Source organism: Chiroxiphia lanceolata, chromosome 7 (genome assembly GCF_009829145.1).
Source record: "Chiroxiphia lanceolata isolate bChiLan1 chromosome 7, bChiLan1.pri, whole genome shotgun sequence".
Classification (NCBI taxonomy): domain Eukaryota; kingdom Metazoa; phylum Chordata; class Aves; order Passeriformes; family Pipridae; genus Chiroxiphia; species Chiroxiphia lanceolata.
In genome coordinates this window covers 4,876,059-4,898,536 of record NC_045643.1, presented here as the reverse complement: position 1 = coordinate 4,898,536, position 22,478 = coordinate 4,876,059, and the positions used below count along the sequence as shown (strand labels likewise).

Genomic DNA, 22,478 nt, shown 5'->3' with positions numbered 1-22,478 from the left:
AAAGCAGTAAATGCAGCTTGAGTAACAAAGCATTTTGGTGTGCCCCAGGCCCCAAGACAGAACAGACGAGGGGGACATAGTGCTAAAAATCATTGAAATAATTGATCTTGTGCAATCTGTCTTTCATTGATCATTTGTAGTTTGTATCGGCACAAGCTGCAGAAGTTCTGTCACTGAAACCACTGTAATGGGGTAAAAGCAGTGTTGGAATACGTAAAAAAGCCCTTTAGGCTCCTGAGTTAATTAAGGGATTGTGAAAAATGCCTCCTGCCTCTTCTGAGAAGCCCATCATACCGCCCTCGTTTTTCATGTGTTAGTGAAAAATGCGTATTCCTCTGGAAAAACAGCAATTCGGTGGCTTGCAATTACATAAATATTTTCAGTGTAACATCATGACATGTGTGACTGTTACAAATGGTGCTCATTTTTCTATGAGGTTAAAGTGCAGTGATGTGCTGTGCTCCAGGGATTTTTAATGGGAGCAATGTCAGTGTTGGGTTTGCCAGTGGATTAAATAAAGGTGGAGAGATGCTATGAGAGATCTCATCTTCAGAAGTGGTGGTTGGAAAAGGATAAACTCCCAGCTGTCTGGGGATTTTCTACATCTTAAAGAGTTTTATGGTTTCATCATTCTCTTTGTAACAGAACACAGTGGGGTCAGTGGTGGCTGCAGGCCCTGCAGTTCCAGCCCTGATCTGTGTGACTTCAGTGGGTGCTTTAGGTTAAATAATGAGTTTTAAACATTATTAAACAAGCTATTCACAAGCTGTTCAGTTATTTGCCAGCTCAGGAGAAATGCTTGTTGGAATCACCATCCCTGGAGGTGTTCAAGACACGATACTTAGTGCTCTAGTCTAGTTGACAAGATAGAGATTAGTCGAAGGTTGGACTTGATGATCTCGGACGTCTTTTCCAACCTAGGATTAATATCCTGCTTCCAGTTTACAGAGCCAATCTTTCCCCTAAATTACTCCTTTACTTTTAATTAAAAATAAAAGCCTGAGTGTTGCAGTAAACTGTTCTATGTTGCAACTTGCTTGGTATCCAGTCCGATGGAAAACTTGTCCTGAGACCTCTGATTATTAAGTGAAATCTTAAACCAGCATTATTATAAATATTCCCCAATATTTCTGTGCTTACTTATCATCATCATATTTCAAATCACCTATTTTCAACACTATTTTCTTACTGAAAGGCAGCCCTAATCCACTAAAGACAATACCGACAGCTAGAAAACAATAGCCATTTGCACTTTCAGCTCCCCTCTGCAGACTACAGCAAAGAAGACTGTTCTTTGATTTACCCCATTTTAGTTTCTTTTGATCATGGGAGAATAGGAAAACAGAAGATAATTTCAAATATGTTGGCACTATCTGCAAAGAATTCTATTAAAGCACAAAAAAGATTTTTTTTTTGCTTTTTATATTTTCAAGGGCAATACAAAAATTATGATGTTGGTTCCAAAGTCAGGTAAGATCTGTGTTGGCAACTACAATTCTTTTATAGGACATACGTTACTGAGTACTGAACACTTGTTTATGTAGGCATGGATTTAAGAATAACACCACAAAATCAAACTGATAAAGTGCAGACCTGTGCTGAGAACCAGGCCTGGTAACTCTGTCTGCTCCTACAGCTGAGAAAACAGAAGGGGGAAAAAACTGCCATTATAAGAGAAGAAGCATATTATAAATTATGGTTACAGAACTAGACCACCTTTCCTGCAAGGTCCAGAGCACTGGAAAACCCAGGTCCCCTGTGTACATGCACACCGTGTTTGTTGCAGGAAATATTTTAAGTTAGACTTCAGCTTACACAGTGGTTTATTTATAAGAAAACTTAACAAAGCTGTACCGATCAAAACAGTTCTCTTAACACAGTTTGTTTATATATTTCAGAATTATGTTTCAGAATAAAAAATTATGCCCTTAAAACCAGAAAACAATCTACCCCCAACACAGTAAGTTTCAGCAAACAGTGATCAAGAAAGAGTGAATGGGGGAAGCCAGTGTGAGTCATGACTTGAGCGATGGACTTTGCCAGATCTCATTCCTGCATCAGAATTTTCTCCCTAAGAAGGATTTAGGAGATAAAAAGGTAAATGTAACATGTCCTTGTCTTTCTCCATCTCACAAGGGCAGTTTTCTACAGTCCTTAGTAACAGAAAAAAAAAATATTTCCAGAGCTTTCACATATCCAAAAAAAAAAAGGCAGAAAACAAGAGGGAGAATAAAAACTAATATAAGCTAAAACATTATTTTGTAGTAAACAATAGAATATAACGTGCAATAGTGCAATTTCTCCTTTGCTGCTCCAACAGTGAAGTCTTGGAAGATAGTCCCCTGCGTGTCACCGCACAGCATCCCACATCTAACTGCGTGTTTGCCGGGCACTGCTGGCTTTGCCGGGCTTCGGAGCAGAGTCACTGTGTCCGGGCTCTGCCTTCCCCTTCCCAAGGTGGAGGAGTTTCTGATCCCAGCGCTGTAGGTTAAACGGCAAAGACATTACAAGAGAGATTACAGAAGAAATAGGTCATATGTAAAAGAAACATGTGCTCACAAACAGCAGTAAAAGGAGAAAAGCTGCTGCTGTTTCCATCACATCGCCCTGCGTTGGGCTCAGGGGTGGAATGCGAGGTTATCGGGAAAAGTCACTTCAAACAGGGAAACCATTTCCTGGCTTTCTTGTAGCCTCTGTGAATGAAGGGGTTATACAAGGCATAATGGCTTCAGCACAAAGGGGACTTACCTTCGAAATAATAAAATTTAAATAAAGCTACTGGTGCACAGTCTTTGGAGGAAGCAGGATGAAAAAGCAATCAAGTGATTTTTGTTAATTATTAAAAATTATTATTTATTTTTACTTTTGCAGGTAATAGCAACCGCAGTAAAAAAAAAAAAAGTAAAAAAGGCATAATAAATATAGTTGGTGCAACTGGTGATAGTCTTGGAAAAGGAGATGACAATGAGAAATGAGTGGAGATGTGGCAGGGTCCTTAGCAGCCCCAGGCTGGGCACGAGAGCAGAGGCAGCAGGTCACAAACAACAAGGAAATAAGTGAGAAAATAAGTGAGTTCCCAAAAAATTGTTCCAAACAAATGATGCTCCCACCCAAGAACTGGAACTGAGGATAAGTCAGGCCACAGTGGTAACAAGGTATTTTCTCTGTGGCACTGGACTTCATAGGGTTCTGCCAAATCAAACAACAACTTGGAATTAGACCCTCATATCTTTTCCCTCCTGTAATCTCCATGAATGCGACAAATGGCACAGAAAATCTTGCATTTATAATCACAACAGTATTTTCCTGCCAGTGACCATTACACTGTTGAAGAAAGTGCTGAGTGGAAGAGAAGACTGGTTTGCACAGACAACCATTATGGCAAATCAATGGCTGAGAAATTGTGGCAAAATAAGAAAATTCTCTGTAAAGTGACATTCCTATGACATCAAAATCACTGATACTTTGCAGCTCATCAAAACATAAATGGTAACCCTTCCAGAACTTGGAAGGCATTAGAAAATGTGTAAATTAGAAAACAACAGAATGTATTTGCATATAGAATTAGGGTTGTTCAGCCTGGAGAAGGCTCCATGGACACCTCAGAGCACCTTCCAGTACCTAAAGGGGCTACAAGAGGACTGGAAAGGGACTTTTGAGAAGAGTTTGTAGTGACAGGACAAGAGGGAATGGCTTCACACTCATGGAGAACAGGTTTGGATTAGGTATGAGGAAGAAATTCTTCCCTGTGAGGGTGGGGAGGCCCTGGTACAGGTTGCCCAGAGACACTATGGCTGTCCCATCCCTGGAAGTGTTCAAGGCCAGGTTGGATGGAGCTCTGTGCAACCTGGGCTAGTGGAAGGTGTCCCTGTCCATGACAGGGCAAGGAAACGAGATAATCTTTAGGGCCCCTTCCAACCCAACCCACTCTAGGATTTGATGATACTTCACTTGCACTTGAGCTCATTGCTTCCAAGTCACTATGACATGACTTCCCTGTCATCTACCTCCCTCAGCTAAGCCAGGAAGGTGAACTTAAATTAATTGCTAATCCACACAATTTGGTAAGGGAACTATATTTAAAGAACATTAAATCCAGAAAGTATAATCCTGCCTTAGTCTGGAAAACATTTGTAAAGCCCTCTCATTTTTTCTTTAACTAGTATCACCCCAATTAAGCAGGCATGTGCTGTGGAACACAGAGCTTGCCTATGGAGTTAAAACACTCCTACTGTTTGCTTTTTTGAGACAGAGGTTTCGATTGCTGCTGAGCTAGGGGGCTCTGGGGTAATTCAATGTATCCCTTTAGTTTATTCATCATGCATTTCTACGTAATACAGCAAATAACACAGCAAGTTGGTTTTTGACATATGGTATTAATTAACTGGAGGCAGCACTCGTATTTTCTTCCTTAATTTTGAAAAGATTAGGTAGATGTTTCATGGTACCTGTGACATTCTGACTTTTGGTGAGGTGTTTTCTTACCTTCACTTTTTTACCGAGACGATCCTTCCACTTCTCAGCTATGGAGCCTTCCACTAAGAGTAACCTACACAAAAGAGACAACCAGTTACTCCAACAATGAGCTGTACAACCCGACACAAGCAAGACTAAGAGCTCTGTGCCCACAGAGAGACTTGCCCTCCCCCAAACACCATGAAGTAGATGTTCAGGCAGTCACTACAAGTTTTTCTTTCCTTGTGGCTCCGAAGTTCAGCTTTACAACAGGGGAACAAATAACAACCAACACGCTCCAAGGACAGTGCAGAAGAGTTACCTGGAACGCTCCTCGTCCTCGTAGCCCATAATGATGTACTCTTCGTTGGCACTGAGCGGTGGGCACAGGCACCCAGAATTTGTGTGAAGGTTTACAGTGTCCTTTGGGATGTTCACCAGGGAAGATTTCAGGATCTCCTTTACTTCCGCCACCACAGTGACGTCATGACATTTTGTCTTCACCTCCTTCACTTTAGCCCGAATGACTGGGAAAAAGTCACAAAGTGTGTCGTTTAGGAGCAGCAGAAAATGCAGGTCACTCCCAAGCCGTTCCTGGTGACCTCTGGCATTAGTCTTTAGCATGGTCCATTATCAGAAGCTTAGCTGAACTCCAGCAGTGTCCCTTCCCCCATCTCTTCCCTTCATTACTTCACTCTCCACCAGAGGGGTCCAGGAGCTCAGTGTATCTCTTAATGGTATGGTCAGGAACAGGAATTATGTACCAGTTGGACTTATGTCCTGTTTAAGCTGGGCTTTGACTTTAGCATCCTTTCTTCTTCTCCCTTGCCACAAAAAATATATTTAATCCATTCTTTGTACACTCTCCTTCTCCCTTGAGCTGTAACTGATCCCTTTTTGACTAACTGTAGTACAGATGACCAAACATAATCTGTCACTCTGAACCTTTTACAAAAGGTGAATGCGCATTAGAACTTCTCATATCACTACTCTGACTGGATGACAGGCCCTTATCTTTTTTATTCTCTCTTCAGTGACCCAGCACCAATCTGCTCTGCTCTTTATGAACTCCAAACGCTCCTGATCTTGACCTGATGACCTGACTAATTGTTTCCTCCTTCACCCTTTCTTTTTAAGCTGTACAGGACAAAAGGTTGCTTTTCAAAGGCAAAGCTGTTAATTTCTTTCATGGTGACCAGTGAACTGATACCACACGGAAGTGCAAAGCCAACCCAGAGGTCATGCTCTAGAGAATGCCACATCATTTACAGTACACAAACACTATTTTCCTCTACAAATGGCAGGTTCCCCAGATTCCAAACATCTTCTAACCTACGTGAAAAAGGTAACGTAGAAGAAAGAAACCCATGGATTTACACATCTCCTCTCTTCGCATGCATTGACCATAACAACCATCGACCAGCAGGTATTGCTGGTACATTAAATACAGCTGCCAAAAAACACTGACTTGTACATTTAATATGCACAATTTACCCCAAATAATCCACTCTTTTAAGATTTCAAAAACAAACCCTTGCTTTAGTTCGGAGTAATTTCAAATGCATTTTGAAACCTCTTCCATTTCAAAAGCTTGAGAAGATGGGCAGCCACGTGCTAGCGACTCTGCCATGTGCAGGTACCTTCAGAGAATAATCACTCTGCAATTTTTTTCCAAACAAATTCACCAGAACAACATAAAACCAACCAGTCACCTAAAAAATAACAACGATGTTTGAATACAGTTATAATTTTTTACCTTTTAACAGCAAATATTTTTAAAAGAAGCTTGGCTGACATAGTTTTATAAATGTATTATCTTAATAAATATTATGCAATTGATACCATTTAAATAAAGCCTTTAAGTTCACTGACCCTAAGGCTCTTCACAAGACTAATGAGAAAAAGAAAGGGCCCAATAGTTCAGTTCCTGTGATATGTATTCACTGGCTTCACCAGCTTAATTTGTTTGAAACAATTTGTATGAAGAAAAGTAACAGCCTGGACCTGTGATATGCCTGAAGACTAGGACAGTCTGGACAAGGGAAGACATAATATGGACATGTGCAAAAGCTGAGTACATCTGAGCTGGAAATCACAGAGGCAGTTCAGACACAGCAGTCCATAATGTCACTTCTGTCACATCACTTTTCACACTAAAAAAGTGCCTGAACCCCAAATATCTGCGCTGACACAGAGATAACTCAACAAAGACCCTCTTGTGCCAACGTATTAAGCTAATCCCCTCCATTCTTCTAATTTGGAAACGTTGCAGGCCACATCTTCCTCCTGTAATAAGTAGCGCTGGATTATCCGTCAGTAATTTGGAACTTAAGCTTTTTTAATGAAAATTTTCCCTTGGTCAGAGCCTTAAAAAAGTTGGGTGCTGGCCATGCAGCTGCTCTTACCGTAGTTGTAGTTGTTGCGTAGGTAGGTCTTCTGGGTAGCTTTTACAGGCTTGCACTTGCAGCGATCCACTGAAACAGAAGGCTTGGTTTAGAAAGAAAAGAGTATGTGTTTGGTGACAATCTTCCCCAAAACCCCAAACTCACACCTAACAAAAATTTCACTGCATCGACTTGCTTATTACAGTGAAATGCTAAAAGCCACAGGGGCATTCCTGGTCTGTTCTGTTGGGAGAAGCAGAACTGTCCATGAGACCTTAAAGGTTTCTAGAAGAAAACCTGACATGCTGAAATTTTAAAAAAACCAAGCCCAAACAACACCACAACAACAAAGACACAAGGACTTAGAGGCTGAAGTGACAAAATCACCCTTTTTAAGCCAATTCAAGGTTTTATCTTGGTCTCTCCTGTGCTCCCAGGTGCTGCAATTCCATATCTTTGCAATCCTGTTCTCTCTTATGTACTAGACTTAGGGAATACCCTCCTTTCTGCACCTTTTTTCACACAGGCGGTAACAGAGACACAGCAAGAAAATACAATGACAGGGCACGATTTAGTATTTGATTGAAGACTACCTAGCTCAGGTTGGTTTGGCAAACTGGGATACTCTGGCTAGCAGGCATTCAGAGAATCATAGAATAGTTTGTGTTGGAAGGGACCTTTAAAGGCCAACTCCTCCTGCAATGAGCAAGGGCACCTTCAACTAGATCAGGTTGCTCAGAGCCCTGTCCAACTCACCATAAGGAATTGTGTAAACTGTACACAATTTTATTATGACCCAGAACCCCAGGTTTACTTGAAATGGAGAAATTCTTAGCCCTCGTGGCCCTATGGATGGCCTTCAAAAGACAACACAAACGAGCACTGTCAGAGCAGCGTTTCCAGCGGTGCAGCTGCCAGACAGCTGGGAACTATAAGGGAGGCAAAAACGTTTTCACTGGTGCCCAGGGAGCGCTAACGCTGAAGCTGCAGACCCACACGTTCATTAACACCACCGATATTTCATGGCTGGTTGTTCTAAGGCAAATATTGACTTATTTCATGCTAGTGTTTAAGTGGGGTTCAGTGGAGTCATTTCAAACAGCAGGTCCCAGTGTTACACACATGTGGTCATCTATTTTGACATTTGATTTGGCATTTAAATGGAAGTAGGCTTAATGCAGCTTATTTCTATATGCCATCATTCCAAATATCAATGCATATAAGCTAGTGATTCAGTTAAATCCAACATGGAGAACCTGAAAAAGAACTTTTATTTGCTACATAAGATTCCTGCATATTAAAAAAAAAAAAAAGAGAGAGAGATGGAATCATACGGTTACAGACTTCTCAAATTACTATTTATTTGCTATTGAAAGAATTTTTGTAGTTGAAAATACAAAAAAAAAATCCCACAGGAGAGAGGAAAACATTTCAAAAGAAGAGTATATTGTTTCCTTAAATTCCCAACACATCCTCAGGAATCTATATATGAGTCCTACAGACTTAAGCTTTTGTATGAGACTGTGTTAGAATAACAAAGGCAGAGAAGGGAAGTGATTTTTGGCTTCCTTTCTGCCTCTGAGAGCTCGTGCATACTGTAGGCCAAATTATGGTTCATTTTTAAGCTGCCTTGGAACACAAAATAAAAGATTCTCCTGTGGCCCACGCTCACAAATGCACCTCAGCGCTCAAGTCCAACACTTGAATGCTCTCCTGCTCTACAGTATTTTGCTCTGTGGCACAAATAGAATGAAATAGACTAAACTACAAGAAAACAACACACACCCTCACATTTCCCTCAGTATTGGATTACTGCATTAATTTGAGAATATATTTTATTTGTCTTATTCTAGAAACAAATTATAGACCTGCCCATGTTCTTACTGAAAAATACCTCCTATTCACCCTAGTGGACTCTACAAAATGCTGCAATATTCCTGATTACTATTTAGAGATACAGAAACTAAACCAAAGTAATTTGCTAAGGTCAGTTATAAAGTCAGTGGTACAGCCAGAACCAACTCCTCTCTCCCAATTCCTGGTACAATGATTTCCCAAGGAAGCCAAACGTGAATATTAGAGAACATATATTTCAGACAACAATGTAGTTTACTGCCAACAGAGGTAAAAAAAGCTCCCCCCCAAAAAACTCAAGGGGATTCAGAGGGAAAGTTTTGCCAGAGATAAAAGGTGCCACCATGCATAGCAGCATGTGCAATAAGCTCCAGAAACCACAGAGCTGAGAAAGGGATTTTTTGAAAACACATCAGTTTGCTACTTGCAAAGCAAACAAAAAAACCTCTATTTACAATGGCAAAATTACAAATTTACTTTAGTGAACATATAAATAAAGCTACTACAAAGCACAGCCCTTTAGGTGGTCAAACTGTGTTTGTCAGTTCAAAGATGTGCAGCATATTGAACCAGAAATTGTGTTTGTACAGTGAAAAGAAGTGATAAAAAATATTCCCCTTCCTCTTCACCAGCAATTTTTCTGGGCATCTTCACTCTATTTCTGGATGGGATTTTTTGGGGTCTGGTTTTGCTTTAAGTAGTTGAAAAGCATCACAAACAGCAATAATATGACTGAAACATTTCCACTGCAGGAAATGTTTGTGCAATCACTGTTTGAGCATGACATCCACGCTTACTCAATGCCACACAACTGAAACCAGCTTAAAACTATAAAGATACTAACATTAGTAACAAATATCTTTAACAAGTCTTTCAGACATGGTCCCAGGCTCAAGGTAATTTAAACCAAACTTGTTAAGGGACCTGCTTTTATCAGTTTTTCTAATTGTAGCTCGGTTTCTAAAGGACATGCAGTGTTATTTAAGGAACATTTTGCACCTACATAGCTGTTTTCACTATGAAAGGAAATGTACTGCTAATGATCACCTATAGATCAAAGTTTAAAACTATTATAAACTGGGCATTATTAATATCTTTCTACATTTTGGCCACAGATTAATGCTGAAGTTATCCAGGTTTATGTAGATATCTAATTTCCTGTTCCACATCCACACTTAGGTGTTTATGTTAATGAACTGAACATCAGTCCACACTACAGCTCATCAACATCCTTCTCCTCTGGAGAAGGAAAGACATGATGGCCAACTCTAGGTTTCCAAGTGTCATCTTCTTGACAAAGGCCTAAGAGGAAAACTTCTGATAAAACTGTAATAAAATTCAAGGAAACCTACAGTCATCGGCTTGTTTGAGCAACAAATCCACATTTTTATAATTATTAGATACAACCCTGGGATTTGCTTCTTTGCATTGCCTATGAGTGGTGGTAACACTCAGGGGGTTTTACTCAGTTCCAGCAAAAACCAAACAGAAATAAAAAGCAACAGGGGACCTACTGGAATAAAACCAGAAGGTCTCACACTCAACCTCCTCAGGCTAACGGGAGTTTTGCCATTATCTACAAAGAGTGCTGAATTTAATTTGCAAACTTTAAAGTCAGAATGAACCGTTATCTTACTGGTTTTGCCCAAAGAAAAATCAATTTAATGATTATTCTCACTGTTCAAGACAAAACTTGTAATAAAATCAGCACAGCCCTCTTGATTTGAAAGACATTTTGAGGCTGACCAGCCCCAAATGCCACCTGCCCGTGGGATGCAAAAGCACAATCTGCAGGGTTCTTAGTCAAGAAAGAGTATTTTAACATCACTTAATACTCCTCTTACTTATTAAAATATTGAAAGTATTTGAAAGACTCCAGTTTATGATAATTCTAAAAGTTTACTTACCAATGCCGGTGCCTCTACAGTTGCCATTATTGGAATCCATAGGGAAATCTGGCATGGATTCATAGAATATGTAAAGAAACATTACTATTTTTAATATTGCATTATTTCATTGTACACACGTTACAATGTTTTCTCTTTCTCTAGTATTTAGCATATTAAAACTTAATAACTTCATTAATAAACACATTGTAATGTTCTAGAGGCCAGTCTTGTAAAGTTGATACGATTTTTTATCTGCATTTCACCTGAATCCAGCACATCACGTTAAATGATAGAGTAGATTAAACATTCCATTTCCACTGGTGCACATACTGGCAGGTTTTAGACAAGGATTGAAATTTATGGCATAAACTCTGAGCATCTACAAAAAGTACCTGTACTTTTTTAATTAAATGATGAAGGAGAAATTACTTTTCGTTTGTTATTTTGGTCACTGAGGAAATCAAACCAACCAACCACAATCATATCGTTGAAGAAAATGCCAAAACAAATGTTTAAGACCTTCCCCTTCCCCCTCAGTTTAAAAACACACTGATTATTTTGAAGGACAGATAAGGAACAGAAGGAAAAAAAGGCACTATGCCCAAAGAACTGCTTTCAGACACATTCGTAAATGGAATGTCTCCCATATTAGTAAAACACATAATTTCAAACCTATTGTTGATTAAATCACACAATTTAATGGGTTTATACATATACTTAATAATTAAAAACAACTAGGTTAATGCACATAACCTTGTACTAATTAAGGACAAAATAAAAGCAAGAACAAGATTTGGGAGAGAGGCAGGATACTTTTTTACAATGGCACATGAAATGGAAAAACAAACAAGCTTTCAAAGAAAAGGCCTTCCTTTAATTTTGCATGCCTAATCACTTATGCTGTTTTTCCAAGTCTGGAAGCTGGTATCCTACAAACATCAACTTTCTTATAATCTTACACTATCATGGATACAATGCCACTGCTTTTACAATATAGGACAAATGAACACATGACCACATAACAAAAGCTCCTCTCTTGCAGCCTGAGCTGTAAGGATTTGGCTGTAAGACAGCCCAGAATGCTGATGATACTCAGTATAGGTGAAGGTTTTAGATGTGTGGGTTAAATGTTAAGGGCTGGGACCATTATTTAATCACAAATTCTGTAAATACATTATTTAAAAGCCTGTTTACAGGAAAAATTATATTACTTAAATAACCTAATTTTGCCATCCTTCTTAAAAAATTTAAAAAATCTCCACCTTAATGCATATTTATACTATTTATAGAAACATGAAACTTCATTTACATAAATGAGCATATGGCTAAACCACAGTCAGGGCAAGAGTAAAATCAAAAACCAACTGATTTCCTCACAAAATAATTAACTTTGAAAAAATAAGACTTCAGGAATAGTTATTCTAACCAACGTAAAGAGCAAAGGGTATAGAAAATAGCACAGAAGGATTGAGTAGATGCTCTTCTATACGCAAAATCCTGTTGCTAATAAAAAATCACATCCATTTTCTTCTTTCCAAAGAAAGTTCCAAACTACCACAGGATCTTAGTTTATAGAATAAACCCAACATTTGCATGGAGCCGATTTGGTCTTTGCTTATCAGGTATTTCCATGGCTTCTCTGTGTTGCCTTGTAACGAGTCAAATTATACAAGCTGATTCTTACTTACATATTTTATTTTGATTATTCGCCTGGGCTACTCTCAAGTGTTAAGAATGCATTTTATGTTGTATCAAGTGCTTTCCTGCATTCCAGAACATGATGAAAGAGGAATTAAAATGAAAATGGTTTTCCTTTTGTAAATAGCCAGCAAAAGGATGACCACATTTCTTCTTATCTCCTGGGTCAATCCTCTGTTGTCTTGTTCATTTAGTCAAGTTGTAGCTTTAAATCTACAGTTCCTTCTGATGTGGTAAAAGCACAGAGACCGGGCAGGTCTCCGGTATGATAATCCTCCCATCTGTTCCCGCTGCAGACAGAAGTCTGAAAAGCCTCCCAGCCACCATCCATGGAGAAGTGGCTCTGCCTCTCCATCACAGAGGAGACAAGAGAAGTATCAGATTAAATGCTTACCATCTTCCATCCATGGAAGGAAAAAGGAGCCCTGAAGTATACTCCCCCCTCCTAAATCAAGGGCTGATCCAAGTAGTCATGACTTCACGGTGCTTGAGCAAACCAAGTCCAACTCACACTGAAATTACAACTGAAGGTAAACCAGAGCCCAGTAAGGGGTTTGCAGTTTTCCCTGGCCCACAAGGGGCGTGATGCTCATGCATACTGGCTGAGGAACTGTCCTTCCGACTCACACCAAGTCAAGGAGGGCTGGCAAACACTCAATATGCCAAATACAAACCCAGTCCTGCAAACAAGCACGCAACTAAACTGCTTTACACCAGATGTTCCCAGCCAGTCCTAGGTACACCACTTATTTTTAACCAAATTACAATACGCCACAGCCCCACCCCATTTCCTAATTTTGCACTGCCGGGTCACTCCTAACTGAAGCCAGTTGTTGTGGGTACCCTACAAAGCAGCTGGGTGGAGCAGCAGCAATTTGGATGTTGTGTGCAGAGCAGCTGTTGACAGAAGATGCTCCCATTTCCATGCCTGTGCGAAGGCTGTGATGCTCTGTACTTGTGGTCAGGGCACGGTGTCCATCAGTGAGCAAAGAGGGGGTAAACAGGCACTGATACTTCATTTCACGGTTCATTTCCTTACTTGGGAGGGCTTGGGCCAGACAAATATTGACCTTGCCTTGATGCTTATCTTCCCTGAAACACTCCTGTTTATTTAGGGATAAGTGGTTTTTAGTGATGGAGAGCAGCGTGGGCTTGTGGAGGGGACTGGAGACCTCTGCCACTGTATGATGTGTCTCAGGAAAGGCTTCCCATCTCCCTGATTCTTTCCCCAGTCAAGGTCATAATGTTTGGTCCACTCTCACCTACCAGGGAAGTGATGGGAAGAGGGTCTGGGCCAGCCCTGCCACCAGCCACTCACCGGATCTTAAGTGGGTGTGAGCAACCATGAAATCCCAGCCCCTGACCCCAGCAGCCCAGCAGAGACCTCCCTCCACCCGGAGATGCACACTGCTGAGGAATTCAGCTGTAATGCAAACAGAGGAAGGAAAAAAAAAGTCATTTAAAAAACCCTAAATCAACTGACTTCCTATTGTTCCACTTCTCTTCAGGGGCAACCCCTCTGCCAAGTTCCGTCTATGTAAAGCAACCTTTCTGGAAAGAGTATCTGTCAGCGATGATTAGCAGGATTGCCAAAGAGGGAATATTATGCAGAGGTCCAATCCAAAAGCTTCCTATTGAATTTTGTTTAAGAGCAGGGGAAAGAATCCAAACTGATCTTTCCAATAAGTCATTTTAATTACTCACTTTTCAGAGGGATGCTATATAAAAAAACCAAACCAAAACACTAACAAGGAGAGCTAAACAAAAGTAACTTGCACAGTAAGTGTACAAAATAACAATGCCCCGACCACAGATTTAGATGAGAGGTTTCGGAAAGGGAAACAAACTTGGTAATACCTGCTTTTGAGTGAACATCTTACTTACACCACAGTTTAAATAAAGTAAAAAAAAGCAGAGAAACGGCCAAAAGTAACACGATTCTGATTGTCACTGCAATTAAAGAGTATGGCCCAGCTATTACTGAAGCCACTCCAGGCACCCTGCTCCAAAGAACAAAACCACAGCCAGAGTTGCTGCTTGGGCACTTGCTTCAGATGGAGACATTAACTAATGGAGCCCCATTAAGAAATCCTTCCAAAATGCATGAATTCAGACCCTGTCATCTACTTCAGCTCTCAGTACAGAGAGGATCTTTCCTAAGCTGGTTGCAAAAACATGAACAGTAAAGCAAAGTGATATGAAAACCAAACCTAGTTAAAATTTAATACAGAGAACTCAAACTCCAAATAACAGAGCAGACTGCTCCACATAATAAATTATTCCTCATAACAAATCCCACCAGGTTTTGATGACATTTAAAGGCCCAGGTCTTGACTAAATGCTTAGACAACGGCTTTAGACAATGCAAAATCATTCCAAGGGACTCAGCCTACAAAGGCAGACTGTAGCAAGAGTCTAATGCCATTGGTGGTATCATCATTAATAAGGTTTAAGTTCCCTTATTTACGTCTCCCATCCTCTTTCAGGCTTGAAGGTTGTAATGATTTTCTTCCTTAAGTGAGAAATGAGGTTGCTCCCAAGTTTTGAGCAAATGCCTAAACAAATCTCAACTTTAAAACGACAACCTGGGCAAGACTGTTCATCCTCAGCAAGGTCTGAAACGCTCCCCCGGCACCGCTGTGCACATCAACTGCTCTAGGTAGAGCTGTGCAAAGACTGGGTCAGAACAAACTCAATGTGGAGCTTGGAAACCGCTGTTTTGGAAATGAAGTCAATAATATGGGAGAAACAAGCAATGGGAAATGGTTCTTTTGCTTGTCTTTTAAGCCTCCAATGCCAGATTCACATACTGGGTTACTATGAACTCATCTGGCAGACATGGAGGGCTTAGGCTACATGGAGGAATCAGGGATTCACATAAGATTTAAGAAAATAGATGTACACCACTTGAACAATCTATAGTTTTCTTTAATGTTCAAGAGATGATACTTTTAAGGAATTCAACATTCTCCTCAGACATCTTATGACAGTCACTCGAACTGGTTTGGGTGTCAACTACATGTGGTTGATATCTTGTGATGCCACTTCCCTTTCTCCAGCGTCTTACCAACAGGCCAACATGCCCCCAAGCTATTTTCTTATACAAATAAAATATGATGAGATGGACCCGACCAACAGATCTGTCCTTCAGTTCGCACAGTACCCACCACGTTGCTCTGGTTTTACAGCCAGTTCCCCCTTCAAAACAGGAATAAACATCACTTGAGACATAAACACTCTGCTAGGCAGTAGCAGCCAAGCACACATGCCAAAGTGCTCTTCTGAGTCAGCATCCCAATGTCCATGATGACCGTGGTCAGGTTGGTCATTTATTACCTGAAAATTAAAGACAGGTCCCGCCTCTGAAATTTTAGATACAAGAGAGTTTTTGTCTATCAGCAGTTCCTGCTGTTTCACAGACCTAAGAAGTCTGACAGGTCCCTGCATAAGGGAAGCAGATAATCTAACAGATGGGAGGAAGAGTCAGCATATGCATGTGGAGACTGAAACCCATGGAGCAGGTGACCAGGACCTCCCACAGATGAAAGACAGCTTGTATCAATGTTTGTGAGCAGAACCGTTTTCATCCCCCAAAAGTGCAGGACAGGGGTGTAGGATAAAGGCCATAGGAGACTTCAGACACTAGCATGCATTAATCTGACATCAGGGGTGTTAATATATTGTCCAGAGGCTTTTTCATCCTCCATCCTGGACGATGATTCCTCCACAAAAAGCCAAAATATTCAGCATCACACCTGCATCCAGAACACCTACACCATGCCCACAGCATCCTTCCGCTTTCTGGTCGTAAAGGAACTCCAGTGTTTCCCAAAGAGAATGAAAAATCAAGAAACACATGCTTCCTATGTGATACTTCTTTGAAGGTGATCTCTGTAACTTGAGGAACCTCAGACCTCCAATTCAGCACTCCCACTCAGGTTTTGGGATCAGCACAAGCCCAGGGAGTGTGCACAGCTATTCCTCTGACCAAGCCCAAAACACGTCAGCTTTCTCAGCCCCTCCATCCAGCTGACCCACACTGAAGGATGCATAGTCTAATATTGGAAAAAGGAATGAAAATTGGGCTTGTGAACCCTACCCCTGCTCTAACAACAACAAACAGCTGACCACATCTTCCTTCAGGCTGCTGCCTTACAAAAGAAATGGCACAAATGTACCAATACTCACCAGCAACAATGCAGAGACCTCAAGAGGAAAGGAGACAGTAGAATCCTATTACGTCACAGGTAGCAAAAGAATAAAAGCAAAACCAAGATTTCACTTCTGAAGAATAAAAAATTGGCTTCATGGCTGTTTCATGGGCTTCTACAACAAGAAGTCCATGAAACAATGGATTTATATTTCTGCCTGCTCTATTAGATGCAGTTTACAGAGAGCAGAAGGGGCTAGAATGCTTAGGAGATAAACTAAGAGCAGGTATTCTGCATGCTCCTCATCAGGCAGTTGGTTATTCATGTCTTCTACTTGGCTGCAATCCTTTATTTGGAGAATTGAATTTGGAAGTGTTCACCTTACCTCTTCCTAGAACAGGAATCCTTCGCTCTGCTTTCTAAAGGAGCAGTTTTATTCCCTCAAGAAGGATTCTTTCAGGCTGGTATATAATGCATCAGTTCAAAATTTTCAGCCCAGAAATGAGAATGTCATCAGGTTCTCATTCACTGAAAGAGAGTTTTCATGGATCTGGCCCTGGAATCCCTCAAAGAGGTTATTGTACTGCTGAGGTCCTCAGAAATAGGTAACTCGGGGGCAATTTTAGCCAAGCTTCCTCCCTCCAGATTTGAATGCGATTGCTTTCAAATTGCTGCAGACCTGCCAAGCCTTGCTCATTTTGGAGCCATTTTTAAGGCAGTTTCGAAAGCACCTCAATGCCACAGAGAAAGGTGCTTGGTGTTCAAAACAGTATTTTCCCAAACCACCCCAGTAGGTCTCTGGTCCCCAAAAAGCAGAAGCTGAAGGTAAAAATTGATGGTTGGGTTCGTGGGCTGGGGACGACTGCAAGGGGAGAAAGGATGGAAAGGCAAGAGGGGAGCAATTAGACGGGTTAGAGAGAAATAGTGGTAATGACTGGAGATACCAGGGTATGGCCACTGAGTGGAGATTTCAAGAGGTGGAAAGGGTCAGAGAATGGAGTCAGAGAAGGAACGGGGTTTGTCTGGCCTGTAAATAAATGGAGGAATGTAGTGAGCAGCTTACCTGGGAAGGTTGAGCTGAGGAGCACAGTCAGGAAACCGAAGCATGATATTTTGTTAGGAGAAGAAAACAGGAATTACAGTGTTTGGCATTACTGGCAGTGGAATACATAAAGCATTTGGTAACGGGACAGAAGCACAGTCAAATACTGTGCTGAGCATAGCATGGAAAATCCCCCTTTCATTCCCAGGCCATTCATTACTGGGGGAGGATGGAGAGGTGGGATCCACTGCTCGTCAGTGAACTCCTACAACCCGGCACTACAGTTGCAGGCATGGAAGGAGCTGCTGTGTGTGTGGGGGGAAGGCAGCACAACGAGCCCTCGGGGTGCATGGGTGCTGCTCTGCCTCAGCCTTTGACCCTCCCGGCTGCTACCCCACCCCAGCACTGCTCTTGCACTCCTCTGATGGAGAGCTCTGGCAGAGCCACCAACACTTTGCTGCAAAGGAAATGTAATCTTGTTCCACCAGCAGCAAATGCTTTCCTGAAGTAAGACAGGAACTGCAGTCACTGCTTAAAGGTCAAAGCTCACTCGTGATAACCACCCACTGCCTTGCTTTAATTTCCTATTCAATAGTTCCTTGGATTCAGTATTTCTGTGGTGCATGGTGGAGCTGTGCCCTGCCAGCTCCTCCCTCCCTAGGGCAGCTGTGACAGGAGCAGGGTCCTTGAGGCACAGCAGGTTTGCAGCACAGCGTTGGCCTGAGTAGTCAGCAGTCCTCGCACAACCGTGCAGAGATGCTCCCACCTCCCCAGTACCACAGGACAGCAGCTGGACACTCAGCACCACCCATCCTGTGGGGCCAGAGAGCTCAGCTGCTGAAACGGGATGCAGTGACAAAGTCGAGGGGCTTCAACAGCCCCTCAGAAGCCATGGAGGTCAGGTACCACCAGGATTGCACTGGAACTGCCTCCAGTGGCAGAGGCAGCCTTTGGCTCGCTTCAGGGATGCTGGGAACAAAACACAGTGGAAGGCTGCACCTTTGCTGTGCTCCTCACCAGGCTGTAACTTTAGAGCCCAGGAACCTGCTGAGGAACCTGTAACCTGTACCTTCAGTGCCAGTCAGAGAGACGAGCTCGTTTTCTCCCCTTCAGGTGTGAGTGTGCCACCACTGGCACAGGAAGAGGCCAGGGAGACCATGGCCCCCCAGCTTCTGCTTGGGGCTCCTCTGGGCACAGTTCTTTTCCCCAAAATCTGTGGAGTGGTGGCCTTGTGTGGGAGGGGAGCACCCCACTTTGGGGAGTGAGGGGTCGGAGATGAACAGAGGCGCTGGAGGAGTCAGCAGGCTGGGGGCTGCACCTCTCGGGTGGCTCTGCCTTCTCAGCCAGCAACCGCTGCCGATGGAACACCAAAGCGGGGTATGGAAACGTTTCCCATGTATGTGGAACGAGGGCTGTTGTTCCCACACTCCTACGCAATCCCCAGAGCGGCGGCAAGGCTGTCACTTGTCACACACCCTCTGTGCCCAACAGCAAAACTTTTCCAGCAGTTGCTAAAGGCAGAGAAAAGGGAGGAAAAGAGCGGAGGGCAAGCAAAGAGGCTCGGGGAGCAGTCGGACGACGCGGAAGGGAGGCAGGGCTCCCGGGCTGGCGGGGCTGGGCTGCGCTCCCCGCCCGCTGCCCATTGTCCCCGTGCCGGTCCCCGTTCACTCACCCGCGCCCTCGGCGGTGACGATGGCCTCGGGGGAGATGCAGACGCCGCGGTCGTAGAGCGGCAGCTCGTCGCAGGCCAGGCTGTCGGGCCAGGCGTGGCTGTACCGCACCAAGACGGGCTCGCAGCCGGCGCGGGCGCGCTCGCAGACGGACTTGCAGGGCTTGATGGGCTCGTGCTGGAAGTCGATGGTGCAGATGGGCGCGTACATGGCGCAGAGGAAGAAGAGGAGGTCAGGGCTGCAGTTGGTGCCCAGCAGCCCCTCGAACTGCTCCATGGCCAGCACGGCGTTGGCCTGCGTGCTGTGGTGCAGGTGGTTCGGCATCTTGGTCATGTTCCAGGGCAACGGCTTACACAGCGGGATGCGCACGGGCTCGCAGGCCGCCCCCCGCCCCGCCGGCGCCCGCCCCAGCACCAGTAGCCCGGCCAGGGCCAACACCGGTAGCCCCCGCCACATGCCGCCCGCCCCGACGGTGACCGAGGGGCCGAGCGGGCACAGCGAGCGCGGGGGCGGCTCCGCCCGCCCCGGCCCGGCCCCTCCGCGCTGCCCCCGCTGGGCGCGCACGGGGTCCCGCCTCTCCGCCCCGCAGCCCGGCCCCGAACAAAGGAGAGCCCCGGGCAGGGGAGGGCCGGCTCTGCTGGCTGAGAAGAACGCGAGAGAAGTTCGCCCCGTCCTCTCGGGAAGGCGAGCGCTTGAATTCTCCCCGAAGTTGAAACCTCGCTGTGAACGCGGACGCGATTCCAGACCAACGTCTCGGAGCTTCGTTCACGTGTTTTTTTTTTGGAAATACCTGGTTTTTGCACACACTGTGCCGGGTGCGGCGCTTAAGCAGGAGGTGCACACAAAGAGCACGTCACCTAGAAATAGTGATGGGTGCCCAGTTTTAGGGGAGAGCCTGTAATAATGTTGAGAGGCTTAAAAAAAGAGGGAGATTAGGCTGGGCAGCTGGGGGGGCTTGCTTTTCAGGTTAAAAAGAAAAAGGCCAGATACAGTTCAAGCTTGAAGAGCAGTGGCACAACAAAGGGGGTCCCGACTTGATCTGAAAGAAAGAGCCTTGATATAATCATAGAATGTTTTGATTTGGAAGGGACCTTAAAGATCATGTAGTTCCAAGCCCCTACAATGGGCAGAGACACCGTCCACTAGACCAGGCTGCACAGAGAAAACGAGCTGACATTTATTAACTGAATAAATCCTTTTTAGTTACAAAGGTAGAGAAACTGCTCGACTGTGCATTTGTTTAGCTTTACTATGGTATTAGGGGGTTTAGTATTCCAGCCTCTGCCCTTAAATCGAACCTGTGAGTAGAAACATACCTACCACAAGCCAGTGCTCAGAAACCAGACCAAAAATGCGGATGGGCTCTGAAAGCAACCATGGATACAGACTCAGAAACACAGGGTCCTAAGCCTGGAAGGGCTTTTTGGCATTTTTTAACTTTATGACTGCAGATGAAACCTTGATCCCTTTAACTCTGCTGCCAAAGTCCTGTTGGCTCCAGCAAATGCACATGCCAAGCAAACAAGGAGTTGTAATAGGGCCAGTGGAGTGAAGGTATTTTATTTGCCCACCTCCACAGGCAGGTGCTAATTTCAGGGACCAAAGTGTAGTTCTCCACACTCTCAGAAGAAACTCTGGGCCTTGGAGACAGGCAGAAATGTCCATACAGTGTGTGACAGCCTCGGGAGCCATGGGTCAGGGTGCCTGTGCTCCTGAGCCTGCATCCAGGCTTGCAAAACAGCTGTGAGGGCAGGCAAAGGGGAGCTTTGCAGCTCCTCTGCAGTGGGAATCAAAAGAGATCTGCTTTGACTTAGCCTCTCAGCTCCTCAAATTTAGTCATAGCAGAGTCTCAGGCCTGAATTTCTCCTTGCAGTGTAAAAAATATGTGTTTAAAAAGTATGTGGTGTAATACAAACCTTACCCACCTGGTTGGGAACTGAATATACTGGGACCCTACCTGACAGACGATGGATGTGGAAGTGGTGCATCCCAGGGTACCTGAGTCCAGTGAGATGGGCCAGAGCAATGCAAAGGAGCCAGTGCTATGAACAAACAACATGACATTTTCTCATCTCTCTATTTTATTTCTGGAAATATTTTTTTCAGATTGCCTCCAATCTGTTTTAGAATTCATAACTACACAGGACAGCTTTTAAAACATATCCTATGCTTTGCAGGAAATAAGATAATGCTGAATATTCCCATGCCTGCTATAAGGCTATCAATTAAATAAGTTTAATTTTTTAACCCGAAGTCCACACGAGATGACACTGCACATCTTTTTTTAAAGGTGTGGAGGCTGGTAAAGCAGAAAAGAGACAGAGAAGAGGAGGGCTGTGGTTTCATGCTGTGACAGTGCAGCTGCAGTGCTTTACCCTGCAGGTGGAGAGGTTCCACTAGCAGGGAAATAAAGCAGCTGGAAGAAAAGAGCAAACCAACAATCTGCTCTGTGTCCTCACGTACAGTTGCTGCACAACACCAAAACTGCCAACTGGAACTAAAATAGGTGGACGTACTTAAAATGGGGACTAAGGGGAAAAAGTGTGCCCTGTGTTATCTGGAATTTGAGACCAGTCTCAAAATAAGTAGTTTTTACTTTGGGTGCCACCATGCCACTGTTGGGAATTCTCTCCCACCACTTTCTGAAGATTCATGAAGAAAACAAAATCTCTTTCTAAACTTTCCATCAATAAGGGCAATGCTAAACCTCTGGGGGTGGGTGGTGACAGCAACTGGATTCCTAAGCTCGGACAACTCCAAAAGGGTTTAGTCAAACCATGGTATCATCATTCTATCAGCTCGATGTCATGCATGACCAGCCAGAATTTCTTAACAAAAGTGTGCCCAGGCACAAGCTAGGATCAGCACTGCCTGCCTATGAGTTTCCTTTTGGCCTTTGGGAGGTTGGTACAGACCTATGAATCTAAAGAATAATAATACAGCCCATAGTATCACACAGAGTAATTTCCTAGAATAAACAACAGCTCGGTGGGGCTGAGGCCCAAGGCAGGGATTTGCCTCTGGAGTAGCTCATACAAAAATCACAGAAAAAGTTTATTATTATCATTGTGCTCCACAAGAGTCACAGTAACCCACAGCAGTGCATAGCACTGCCCAGGGCCCAACTTACTCATCCATAGCCCCATTTAAAAAAAACCCAACTGGGTTGCCTTGGAGTACCATAAGGATGGATTTCAGTGGGAAGTGGCTGAATAACCCTCACAGCTCTGGAATGGCTGACCAGCTTTATTTGGGGGTGCAGAAACAGAGTAGCACGAGGAAGGCTGCAAAGAAGGTGAAAAGGGATTGTGGGGTTTGTTGTTGCACCCTTCCCC

The 22,478-nt window shown here is 43.5% G+C and overlaps 1 protein-coding gene across 2 annotated transcripts; it reads right to left on the bottom strand.

Moving 5' to 3' along the window:
• Positions 1 to 1,809: 1,809 nt before the first annotated feature.
• FRZB (frizzled related protein) lies at positions 1,810 to 19,883 on the bottom strand. Of its 2 annotated transcripts, none has more exons than XM_032693820.1 (6): positions 19,146 to 19,883; positions 10,601 to 10,648; positions 6,861 to 6,929; positions 4,778 to 4,982; positions 4,486 to 4,549; positions 1,810 to 2,481 (listed from the first exon to the last, which is right to left on the bottom strand). In XM_032693820.1, exons 1-6 carry the CDS (start codon positions 19,597 to 19,599, stop codon positions 2,371 to 2,373), a joined length of 951 nt encoding a protein of 316 aa, XP_032549711.1. In that variant the 5' UTR covers positions 19,600 to 19,883; the 3' UTR covers positions 1,810 to 2,370. The 2 variants fall into 2 exon arrangements, with proteins under 2 accessions (XP_032549711.1, XP_032549712.1); XM_032693821.1 differs by having other exon boundaries at positions 10,604 to 10,648; positions 19,146 to 19,881.
• Between the last annotated feature and the right edge of the window lie 2,595 nt (positions 19,884 to 22,478).